The 13,343-nt window shown below is 38.8% G+C and overlaps 1 protein-coding gene and 1 long non-coding RNA gene across 4 annotated transcripts in view; one reads left to right on the top strand and one right to left on the bottom strand.

The window, feature by feature from the left end:
- Positions 1-13,170, bottom strand: part of Cut (homeobox protein, cut) — a 138,322-nt gene extending 125,152 nt beyond the window's left edge. The window contains exons 1-2 of one of the 2 annotated variants that reach the window (XM_070296311.1): positions 12,818-13,170; positions 4,052-5,678 (exon numbers count right to left, since the gene is read on the bottom strand). In XM_070296311.1, the coding sequence (XP_070152412.1) occupies positions 4,052-4,150 (99 nt within the window). In that variant the 5' untranslated portion in view covers positions 4,151-5,678; positions 12,818-13,170. Of the gene's footprint in view, positions 1-4,051; positions 5,976-12,817 lie in introns of those variants that run through there. The other variant, XM_070296313.1, reaches the window with a different exon arrangement.
- LOC138933533 (uncharacterized) overlaps positions 1-13,343 on the top strand; it is a 314,831-nt gene that overhangs the window by 55,713 nt on the left and 245,775 nt on the right. The gene's annotated exons all lie outside the window — the stretch shown is intronic.

Genomic DNA, 13,343 nt, shown 5'->3' with positions numbered 1-13,343 from the left:
TGGTCTTGAGAGTTGCTATTTCATTTCGAAATTGCAGACATTGTTGTAACGATTTTTGACAGATTTTTTTGTTATAGCGACAGGATGAATTTTTTGCGCAACGACCTAATTCTGCGAAATATCAACACGGTCAGCTCGACTGTAATATGAAAATCATTTTCAAATATTAATTTTAAGTTTGCGAGATTTTGCTATAATTTATTGACGCCGTGCTATAAGTATTTGTATTTGAAATCGATAAACATCAACAGGATAATCCATGGAAACATTAAATTTTTATGGACATAACTCTTTTATATTCTCGAATGATAAGCAATGTAAAACATCGGCGTTGAAAGTCAATACAATCACGTCGAGTAATGTCCTATGCTAACGAGCTGGGAGACTCACTCGCGATTGTCGTCGATAGTGCGCGAGTCAGAAAATTGCGCTGCAATCTTCTGCACATCGCCAGACGGAGCAATGTACTTTATTCCATGGCGCGTATTATCATCTGGATACTTTATAGAATTAATTTATACAATATAATAAACCCCACTCTGGCTTGGCAAGAGCCTAACACGCGAATAATGCGTAATATCTAAAATATTAATTTTTATTTCTATTATGGCTTTTTTTTTTTTTTTGTCTCTAGTCATGGCCTTTAATTTAATGTCGTGAAATGGTAAACTACTTTGCAACTTTGCTTAGTTTAGAAACCGCGCCGAATTCAAAGTACGAATTCACATTGTTCAGCCACCACATCGCAGCGAGAGGAGTTAATTTGTTTCCATTTGTTTACACTTCGCTCGGCTACGTTCTGATACGTTATACTTATTCGTAGACAAAGTACACAGTTGATATATGAATAATCTTAGAGTAATTCTAATAATTTTAAAAAAGTCTTAAGAATCTACTTAATCCATAAAAAATATTATTTTCACGATTAATTTAATTTACGATTTTAAAACACATTGTATCTTAAAAGGCGTGTATCTCGATTATATTTTCTTCAATAGTAAAATGCAAAATTGCAATCTTTTATCGCGATGTTGCTTGTATTTAAAACATAAAACAGAGATTCTACCTAAAGAGACTTCCGTTTTCCCAGGTTAGGCATGTCTCTCTCTCTCTCTCTCTCTCTTATGTCATTAACTCGTAGCCTAATCAATAGACAGAATTATGAAACTATGCGCCATTAATAGTCCCGTGCCGCGCGGGTCATAATCTCGTGGTGAAGGACGGTGCGGCACTAGTTCGCGCGTTATTAAACGGGTGTATTTTATAGGAAACCGGTAGTTGAGTAATAACGAGCGAGGGTTGCCAACGTTCGATTGTATGTGTGTATATGTGGTGGGGGGATCCATTAACATTATTATATGCTAAGAGAGAATAACTAATAAAATAAACTACGTTTCGCTTTCTAAACAATATTAAGCCAGTTAGGATGTTAAAATTTTATAAAGTTCAAATATATAAGTTTCAATATGCGGATAACAATTTATTAACTTATTATATTTTACGATATTATTTTTCTAAGCAGATAATTATATATAAACATATAAGCCAAATAGAGGAAAACACGAAAAAATAATACTTTACTTTGTAGCAAAAAAAAAAAAAAAAAAAAAAAAAATTGAATTTCGTTCCCAAAATAGATCTAATAGACAAAGCCATAAATTACCGAAATATCCGATAAAATATCGAATTTATTGCGGAACTCGTCGTTCATTCACTTGTGTCTGATTTCTTCTCTTTTTTCGTCCCGCGGTTGACTTTCCGCTAATCAAAGGATACGACGAACGTTTGCATTTCCTGCGTCCAGTCATTAACATCGGCACGTTTCGGTGGGGCTTTATCGTTTATCAGCGAGCAACAACCTCCTTCTATGTCGGCCACTTTGCCACAAGTCGGCCGCGCCATCCCCAAATCGCTAAACTATCCTCCAAACACCAAGTACCGCACTAGGGAAACTTCGACGTTAGCCACCCTCACACCTTCGACCTTTGACCGTAGAATCGGCCAAGTGGCCGAGAATCTGACCAACGAGCAATTACGTGCCGAGGTGCCGAAAGATTTTGCGGTGGAAGATTTACCACCAACGGACAGCTAGAAATTATTTACGAAGCTAACCGACGAGCGATTCTATTTTCGAGATATCCAAGACTCGCCGCTCGATAGTGACGTTTGACAAAACGCTTCAAACGTACAAATTATCTTAATGAGCGAGCGACTTATAAATCATAGCGAACGGGATAGTGACAGTTGTACATTCGTTACAACTACGAGCACGTTAAATTCTTTTTAATTTCTTCCGATTCTGCCTTCGCGGAATGGCAGATCTTTTTTTTTTTTTTTTTTTTTTTTTTTGTTACTAATAATCAACGGTACGAATAGTTCAAATAAAACAGCAAACGATCGATCTTAATGAATATCAGTTGCGTTATTTATCAATGCTGACGAAGAAATGCGGTGATTTAATTTTTCCTTATTAACTGTGTTCGATGTACGTACCGATTCGTCAACAGTTATCGAAACAGACGATTTGATATGATATTCGCGAGATACACTTCCAAACAGCAGGTTATAATAAAACCATTCCGATATTTTGCTTGTCAATTATATCTGGATACTTTCTCTAAGAATCGCACTGTCAGTGATGTGACAGATGAAATGTTTTTATTTATCGGCAAGTAAATTTCGCGAAAATCTCAACGTAGAATTACGACAGTTTCCAGCAAAATCAGAAACACGTATAATGATGACTAATAAAACACATATACAATTTTGAGACAGATGCGAAAAACGAAAGATAAATATAAATAATAATAATTTTAGCTTTATTTCTTTTTAGGTTTAATTTAATTGAAAAAATATTGATATATCACACACTTGTCGAACACAGTGTCGAATGTATTAAAATTATTAAAATATATTTTTCACATTTAATAATTTAAAACTTTCTATCATTGTAACACATTTTTGTTTGTGTAATCCGAAATTATATTTTTATAATCTTTCATATTTTCTTTCACAGCGTATCTTTTAATATCTATCGAGAAAAATAGTCGTGAGCTTTTTTTTTTTTTTTAAACACATCAAATGAAATTTAATCATTTAACAGATAATTACATCTAAAAGCAGCAATTATATGTCACACGTAGATGAAATTAATCTTAATTAGAAGTTATATGATAGATACACTTTGAGTCACAATTGTTATCAATAAGAAATATGACAATATTAAACATTTAGTGTATCTTATCAGTTTTTTTTTTTTTTTAATATTTTCTATATTTAATGTCTCAATAATTTTGTAGTATATTCATGTATATATATAATTCACACATTATTCGTATAATTTAAACTACAAATGTCAAGAGAGATTGCAGCGTTATCAGAGAGAGTAACTAACGATTCCAAAATATCGCGGCGATATTTATAACGCGATATCAATGCGCGTTTAAATTGAACACGCGGCGTAAGGCTTTGCAGGAAAATGTGTGTATTTTCCTTTCGAATTACGTAGAAGCGGCCTGTCCCATCGCGTAAATACTGGCAGCGTATCGAATGACTGTGTTACCCGCATCGAGTAGATTTTCTGATTTAAGCGTTCCTACTAGCAGCGAACGCGTGACACGGTCGAACCCTCCGGCAACCCTCCGGGATTATCTCACCCCACGCCAACTCCGAACGGCCCATTTCCGGATATACGCAAAGCGAACGCACACCCGTACGAGGTTCTCTCTCTCTCTCTATCTCGAAACACAAAATACATCCAATCGTGATGACTTGGCCGAAAATATTGTTCTACCCGCACTAATTTTCGATGGCGATCACTCCCCTATATGTCATGTAAACAAATTTTCTTTCCATTTTCCCTATATTCGCACTGGTGGCCGAATTCCTGTCGGTAAAATTCAACCGATCGCGAAGATCGCGCGATATCACTTGAGTTTCGTACGACGAGCGACGCGGGAAGGATTAATCCTACATTCGCACTATTCGATGGCACTAAACTCCCCGCGGTAATTACATCATATGTATGTGAAATATATCGTCGTGAACTTACCTGTTGCCAGAAGTGGGCGAGCGTGAATAAGGGCTCTTTCTTGTAGAGCCATTCCATGGTCGTTATATTCCGCGAGTTGGCCTCCGCGGAGGCCTGCATGCTGGCCAATGCCGCCGAGTTTAGACCCGCTAGTAAGGGCTGCTGGAGCGCCGCAGTCACGACGGAGGTGTTGCTACCGGCTACCAGATTGGCGTGGTACACGGTCGCGGTCGGCGCATCCTCCGAACCACCAGTAGCCAGTAGTTGGGCCCCGATCGGCGCTGAAGGCCCCTGGAGCCCCAGTGACGAAGCCACTTTGACGGCTTCGAGCTTCTCCGGCGGGCGCGAAACAGCTCTTCCTCGTTTGCCGCCTTCGCCGCCGTCACCGCCGTCACCGCCGCCGCCTCCGGAGTTGCCGGTCGTGCTCGGGGAACACGTTTTAGGCGGCGGTTCCGTCGGCACCGTCTCTCACTGGCAGTTGACGGCGTAGCGCGAAGCGTGTCACGCGTCCACTTAACGGTTTGCACTTTCGTGTTATTGCCTGGCGATCAACATCGCCGGACTGACACTCTATCGCGGCGGCGTGCATTCGGTCTTCATGAGTTTACCCTTTCGAAAACTTTCGACGGCCGTACGTTTTACAAGACGTTTGATAATTGTCACTCGCATAGAGTATGTATTTTATCTATCGATTTAGTCCAAGTGGAATTTCTCGATCGATTTTTCTATCTATCGATCTGTGGTCCGAGCCGATCATCTGGACTAACATGTAGCGCGTCGCGATTCGTCCACGTAACGTTGAGAATCGAACAACTAGAACACAACGACACTGCGAATTCTGACGGTAGTTTCACGTTTGTCGAAAACGTGCTCGGTACCACGGCATTATCACCACTATTGTGCCGAGAAATGTCTCGATCTTCCTCGATCGACGGATCGTGATGATCCGTATCATTCGTCACCGTGTCATTAGTCACCGCTATTAGAGTATCGCGGTGTTCCTGGACCGGGCCATCCGCGAACTCGTTTTTTCCCAAGAGTCTCTCACAGATTCAGGTTATTCGCCGATATTAATGCTGAACTCTCGCCGTTGTCGTCCGCGTATCGATAACGCGAGCAGATCTCGACGCGCTGCCGCATCACACGGCACGAAACAGATCAAATGTTTACTCACTCGCGCCAACGAGGATCCAGTTCGTGACACTCGCGCACAGTCGACAACACAAAAAAAAAAAAAGAAAAGAAACAATCACGACGAGTCTCCTCCAGTCACGAGGTATAATATCACTTGGAGATTCGGAACACTTTGGTGACACTTGATGCAACACTCGATTGATACGCCACGCGATTTCGAAATCTGTTTTTCTCGTAATCCGTTCTGCGATAGAGTCTCTTGAATCTCATCGATATCGATCCGATAGCAAGCTCGATGTCACGTCCGATATTTCCTCCTATCGATAGGCCAAATGATAAGAGACGGCTGCGTTTTTCCGTATCCTCCCTTTTTTTTTCTTTCCCTTTTTCTTCGTTTCGTGGTTCCACTGGCGTATCCGAACCGTTGCGAACCCTTCAGTTCGCTCTCGTCCGGATGACCTCGAGAAGAGAGAACGAGACCCGTCCTAGCAGGCTTCTAACCTGAAACTAAGAGCTACCGGACGACCGATGCAATGCCTGGAGGAGGCGCGGAGCAAATAGTGGGGAGCAGGCGGAGTCTGTGGCACATAGTGAGGGTAGACCAACCCCCCACGCGACCAATCTCGGACTCTGCGAGCAACCCTACTACGCTCACGCGCCGTCTGATCTCGGTAAGGATACCGCTCTAGTAGGGATAAGCCGCGGGAAGGAGTGGGAAGCCGCGGAAAGAAACGGAGGCTGGCTAGGTGGTCCCTACCAGAGCGGATCTCATATTTTCAACTCCCCGACCGCCCTTTCCAACCCCTGCCGATCGCTAGTTCCCTTCTTCGTTCCTTCCTCTTTTTCTTCCGATTTCCTATCCTTGCCATCCGATCTATCTCCCTTTCGTTCCATCTATCGGTCTGTTCCATTTTTTAAATTTTTTATCTTCTCTCTACTTTTTTTTTTTTTCTTCTTCCTTACTCTCAAGTCCGCGAAAATTCTTCATCTTGACAATGCAAATAAATATTATATTTTCTATTAAAAAAAAAATATATTCAGATTATACAAGCATATTGCGATCTTTCGTCGGATGCAATGATGTTTCTATTAATGATTCGACTGAGTAAAATGAAAATTATTCATGTCAACAATAATCAGAGCGAACTGTCTAAAGATAAATCGGACGCTTGATTATGAAATAAATCTGATTAAATTTTATTAAATCCGATATAAATAGATATTTTTTCTTGGAACTTTTCTAAATTGTAACAGAAGAAGAGCACTAGATGAGACGTAAGGGAAAAGAAAAGACAGTTGGAGCATTGAAACAGCAAACTCAAGTAAACATTTGTAAATGACAACTGTCTATAAAAACTTTTAAATGGTTACAAGTAATAGAAAATAATTTCAATTAAGAATCAAAACTTGATTAGTTTCATTAGAGTAAGATTTTTTTTTATTAAATTTGACGAGTCTTTAAAAAATAAAAATTATAGAAAATCATTATATGTATATCAGAAAAGTAAAACTATTTTCATCGTCATTTACGTAAGAATAAAAATTACAGGCTGTTTAAAGACTCCCTTCCGCAAAGTTTATCCACTACCCAGTTTCTTTTTTTTATATCTAAAGTTACACTTGAAAATTACTTGAAAAAAAGTCAGACAAGTTTTCTTTCTAATTCATGAACTGAATCTAGTTGAAGTTGAAAATCAAAAACTTGATCAAGATATTATATTTCAATCGATCATTCATTTATTAAAATCTGTTATTAAGAATTTAGCTAAAGCTGTTTTAATAATTCAGTCCATGAGATAGTCGAGAGACTTCTTAATAAATCCTTCAATTTGGAATGCTCCCATTCAAATAAATTATACGCGTGCGCAATTTTAACTTTATACTTTTCGATTGTAAAATTTATGTCATAGGACAAAATATTTTCTTATAAAAAATTCATGTACGAATTCTGATGATTATGTTTTTCACAAGAAAAGAGAAGAGAAGCAATATCGAGCAATTCATACGAGAATTGTTTTTGTCGCCGTGTTATAGGTTTGACTTATGTGCGTCGTAAATAAAAAAATAGGCTAAGGGCACACGCGTGCAGGTAATAGCCCACAGAAGGGGTTAGCCGGTACAACCCGCCTTTTACCGCGGTAAAACCCACTTCGCACCAGTTAACTTAGCTGGTATCGAACTCGGGCCGCACATACGAGCACGCATAACGTTCATTTTCATTACTGATTGTCTGATCTACCGTACTGACTTTCGACTGTGTGAAAAATTAATTGTCGCACTTTGATTAAATGAATTCATTTCCTGTGTATAATAAATCGAGATTTTGGATTTCGCAAAAAAATCTTACAATATCACAAATTGCAAAAATCGCGCAAACGTGTGCAAAAATTTTTTATGAAATTCTAAAAATTGAAATTTGCTGTTAAAGTTATAATATTTGAAGAAAACATAAAGCGTCTTGAAAAAATGTTGTTATATCATAGTTAATTTAGATAATATTGTTAGCTATATTTATACAAGTAAATTATTTTTGTTATTTTTAGATTTTATTGCAATACGAGTTAGGATAACACGTCGCAGTTCCTTCATTAATAATCGAATATGATCAATATCGTTAATATTAATATCATGAAACTAATTATGTGATATATATTTTTACGATACATTATTAGCAGTTGGCAGATTACCACAACACTAGCATAAATTAAAGTTAGCACAAAGTTAAGAATATTTAATTGGATGTGATACCAAGTATATATCTGCAATCTATTCAACATTTCGGCACGCTGTCATTAAGATACTGACTGGATACTTGTTGCTCGATTGACAGAATGTAAAGTTGCAGCGTAACGATCGATTTTGTACGGTTAAGTATTCCGCGCTAATTCACAGCACCATCAACAGTTTGGGATTGGTTTCTATGGCTGTTAGTTTAGGGAATTTCAACTAGTTGTTATTAATGTGACGGTGTCTGTTTTCGTATTCCGCAGGAGATACCATTCGTCTCAAACGTATTCTCGAACGGTGCAAGCGAGACAAGCGATAATCGAAAATCGTTGCGACACGAAAAGGAGATAATATTGCATATAATTATTAAATGAGAGGAAATCTACGTATTTTTATCGTATTTGATCGAACAATATTAAAAGAGACAATAATAAGATATTAATACGCCGTTAATTCTCGATCAAAAAATGTTGCTTTTCTTCGAAATCACTTTTAAAATCCAAACGCATTTCACAAAAGCGGCGATGAGAATAATTCGTGCAAAGTATCAATCGCGTTACGCGCGTATACCTCTCAGATAAAACGCGCAGAAATTTCATAAACTTCTAATTTTCAAAAGATCGATGTGACGATGTGCGATTATGTCAGTTTGCGCGCTCGCCAGACTAACATCGGCGAAATTTATCAGACGCGACTCCATTACGAAAATTCTACACGACCGGCATACTTGTCAGCGTGTACTTTACGATCACCCGGTATAGTTCTGCGGGGATTAGTTTGTCAACGCCGGCCGGCGTGCGCGACGTGCGTGTATATCTCCGTACGCATGCATATGTGTCGCGGGCCAGGTTAGCAATTCTCGCGTCTTACCGTCTTCGATGCTTAGAAATATTACGCGTTGTTCACACGTTGGATATATCGTTGGCAGAGCCGGTGGTCCGAACAAACGTTAAGTTATGCGATGCCCGTTTCACCAATGACAAGAATGTGTAGACTCAAGTTTTAAATAGAATAAAGATACTCTGAATATAGAATTAAAACGCGATCTCGTAGAAATTAATTTTCAAGCGAAAGTTTGACAATTTTGACATGTTGCATCACGTATGTATATTAAGATTTTTGCAGACTTAGCTTTTTTATATTATTGCAGTAATATTTATGACATAATTGTGTATATGTGTGTTGTGTAGCAATTCTTGTACATTTAGCATTTGGAAGAACAGAAGATTATAATTTTTACAAGTCTGAGGTTCTTATCTGAGAAAAAAAATTTTACAAAAAATTATATTTTCTTATATTTATGAATATTTTTTTCATCGATATAAATAGTTTAAAAAAGCTGTCTTGAAAAGATACTCTGCTAAATCGATAGATGCAAATGACAACTTGTATATTATAAAAAAACCGAATAATTTAAATAATGTTACAATGAGTTGTAACGAAAAGTATGATATAGAAAATGTTTTTTGATGAAATGATATTTTATCTGGTTATAATACTACAAAGATATGAACATCAAGTTTGCCAGATAATTAGAATTACAATCGAGATGGTTATTTTTGATCGAAAACGAACAGATAAATTTGACTGACACTTCGTTACTTAGCATTTAATGAAGTAACATGAACTTACAGTGACACATTCTGAACAGTCTATCGCTATTATTCGATAAGTTCTTTAAAATAGCCTTTGTATTGGAGAATTATATTACGTTATTGCAAAAATTAATATTAAAACAGAATATCTCGCAGTTAGATATGTCAAATATTTGTCAGAGAATGCTAAATTTAAATAGAAATATTTTTTTGTGGATTATATCGATTTTCTGTATGTATAATAATATTACTAATCAAAAATATAACGGTGATTTAAAATAATAAAATATTAAAACATTTTCACAAGAATCATGTATGATGTATAATGGATACTTTTTTTTTTTTTTTTTTTTACCGATTTATACGCGCGATATATCTTATCACCTTTTTGAAAAATCGTACGTTAAAGAGAAATCGGACGATCGTTTACATTTACGATAAAGATAAAATTACGCCGAAAGTATTCGAGCGCGTGTGGACATTCGGCGATTGGCCAAAAGCACGAATACACCCTCGCGTTTTGCAATGCCGTTGAGACGATTTTACTGCTCGTATATACACGGTATGGCCGGTCGGTTCTCGTAATAGTACGACAAGTTAATGCGTCGTCTGATATGCGACGTGCTGCCCGGATTTCGATGTACCATGGAATAACTCACTTGCGACAAATCATTTCGAGTTTAAATTACATATTTCCCAGACGTGTGTGCTCGTAGCAGCGCAGGTTTATGTCGCATTTATATCGTCCATCGATGAGAACAAAAACCGAATTTCTCGGCCATTTTCCGCGTAGCCGCTGCATATCGCTTAAGCGGTTCCTCAATTGTGTTTCGCCTTATGCAAATTACCGGACTGTCGTCCGTCACGAATTTTTACACATATCGCCCGAAAAATACATGCCGGCCAAGAGTAAATGTTTTTATATATAATTCTTTGTCTTTTTTAAAAATATTAAATACCGAATATGTATCGTGCAAATATATACGAAAAATCAATTATTATTAAATTAATTCCGATGATTTCTATAACTGAACATAAAATTGTCTTGCTTGGAAAATTGATTTACGATGGGTTAAAATAAGAAAAATTGATGACCAAAAGAATTGCTCAAGTCGTTATATATAAAAAATATGTCAATAATACAAAATTTCCTCATTGAGAGAAAGAGAAAGAGAGAGGGTGGGGAGAGAGAGAGAGAGAGAGACATAGAAAGCTGACATCATCAGATCAGAGCTACTCATTGAGGTGACTTGAACGAAACCTTTAAGAATTTGAAACGCTCGTTTAATCGGAGGGATTTCTTTACCTTGTCACGGGAACGTCTACGACATCGCGCACGAACGGAACGGCCCGAACAAAAAGTCGTCGACTGCCGGCTGTCGAAAACGGAACCGCGAGAGACGTCGTGCGTCACGGTCGTCTTGGAATTTCGCTGCTCGCAGCAGAGAGACTCACTTTCTTCCAACGGTCACACGCTACTCAATATACCAGTCGACGATAAAGTCCCTTCCGCCGCCCTGTCCCCGCCATTGGTCTTCGAGTGGCAACGCGATTCTCTTCGAAGACTCCCCGGCGATTGTAACAATATCTTTTGCGCGGAGGCACACGAAGGATGCGCGACGAACGAACGAGAGAATCGTAAGTTCAAGAGCCGCGCTCAGGGACGTCGTCGCGCGACACGCTCGCGGTAGGAACGACATGAGACTTAACCGTCTGTATGACAGTAAGCAAAATCTTTTTTCTACCGGATAAGAGTTAGGCGGGGGAAAACGGAGTAAGATACGTACGATATCCAAAAGAACGAACTCGATCCGGGTATACGCGATGATTATTCTTCGAGACAACGCTCGCGCACGGATATCTGTCGCACGAGAAATTGTGTTTCTCAGAAAAACGTGCCGTCACCCGCAACGGCTCGCGACATTCGCGTAAGACGTTGAAGAAGCACAGCTGACGACAAAAGATCGATCGTAATTAAATAGTCCTTTGTAAAGTGGTTTCACTTTTTTTTTCACGTATAATATAACGTTGTACCTAGTTTCTCACGAATTTCTTTGAGACGCAATCTCTTTACCTAAAACCAGTTTACCTGGCAATTTTTGGCAAAAATCTCTCTCACTAATGATGATCTCTCGTCAACGGTCGCGAGAATTTCGCGAACACACTTGACGCCAGTTTCTGCGCGTTGAAACGCAAATGAAGTTTACGATCTCATACTCGAGACGTTAAGGTTTACGTGTTTGCCGATCTGAAACTCGCGCGAATTATAATAGTCAGCTAAGTGCTATCAACCGGGTCTCGAGTTCTCCGACAGAGAGCCACTCGAATCGCGTTTCTCACTCTCCGTCCCGAGCCGTAAGGCAAGTTGGTTGACCGCTTGAGATAAAGGTACGTAATGCGCCCGAGACGATCAGGAATCCGTCTGATGGTCACGTTCATGTTGGTCCCGCGTTTCGACTTTCAGATAATCCTAAAGAATGCCCTGCGTACGTGTGACTTATTCGCGGAGACGCGACACTTACAGCGAGAAAATTCCACGAAAATAGCTATTGAAAAAATTTTATCATAGCATCTCATCACTCGAGCAATTCGATTGATCAAAAAAATATTTGGATTTTAAGATGTTACTGTTGCACAATGTAGTTTCTCATACATTGCTTTATCAAGTCAGCTTGTACAAAATTCTAAAAATATATCACGAAAAAAAATATTTTTTAAATAAGTAATTATATTAAATTTTTACATCTTTCTCTATCTTCCTTCGTTTATCTCTTCTCTTATGAAAAAAATGACATAAATAAAATATTTATAATAAAATTGTTGAAACTAAATATGTATATGCAGTAATAATATTGAAATATTTATAATTAAATAAATTTAAATTACAGTATAAAAAGTCAAATGTATTTTTTTTATTCCGACATATATCGATTGTAAAAATATCAAAAATACATCATCTTATCGCGCGTAAGCAAAATTCCTGTTTTAATATTAAATTTTAAAAAAGAAAATTTCTACATTTTATGATGATCTAATGATTTCAATTTCGAATTAAGATATTGAAATGAAACGATTATACACGACTTTTATTTGCAATTTTATATCCAACTTCTATCTTTCATATTTCTTCGTATCAGAATTATAGAAAATGCACGACCATTGATACAAAAGCATATCTATAGAAAATATTGCTCAAGATTATCAGCGCATAGCCCCTACGTGCCAATCACCCCCGCGTCGGCTTGGATTATCACGAAATCTCTCGAACGAAAACTTTGTCACAGTTGAAGATCATCACAAGTACACAATCACAATCGCCGGTGACAATCACCTGGTGAAACACAGTCTCTCCGCCGCTCTCCGCAGTTACTCTTCGGCGTCGTGTTCCCTCGAAACCGTCTCCCTCGATCTGTGGATTCGGACGTTGGAAAAAAAAAAAAATAAAAAACGAGACTCCGCACACACGAAGCAGATGAAAAAATGAACTCGTAGTCAGCAGTTAGGAAGCGCCTCCTTTACTAGCGCGAGTGTTCTCAAGTATGCGGAATGGTAAGGGGAGAGAGGGGGAGGGAGAGGGAGGGGAGGAGCGCACCTTACACCGAAGCACTTGCGTGCACTCGCCCGATGATACGGTGCGTGAAGCGTCGTGTTCGGACTCTGTTCGATCCACGCACTCCACGGCGCCTCGTGTGCGTGTGCGATGATCCTACTGGGCCTGTGTTCTGGCCGAGACTAACTCGAGCGCTCGGTGCCTGCAGCCCTCGCAGTCATCCCTCCGGCCACGCACTTTTCCACCCCGGCGAAAGAATTGTCCGCCTTCGGTCTCGCGGCGCATTCGCCGCGCGCCATCGGTGCGC

The sequence above is a fragment of the Polyergus mexicanus genome, unplaced genomic scaffold, assembly GCF_030449975.1.
Source record: "Polyergus mexicanus isolate NDT 795.1 unplaced genomic scaffold, iyPolMexi1.0 SCAF_5, whole genome shotgun sequence".
In the NCBI taxonomy this organism is placed as follows: domain Eukaryota; kingdom Metazoa; phylum Arthropoda; class Insecta; order Hymenoptera; family Formicidae; genus Polyergus; species Polyergus mexicanus.
The sequence above is the reverse complement of the archived record's forward strand: the minus strand, read 5'-3'. Positions and strand labels throughout refer to the sequence as shown.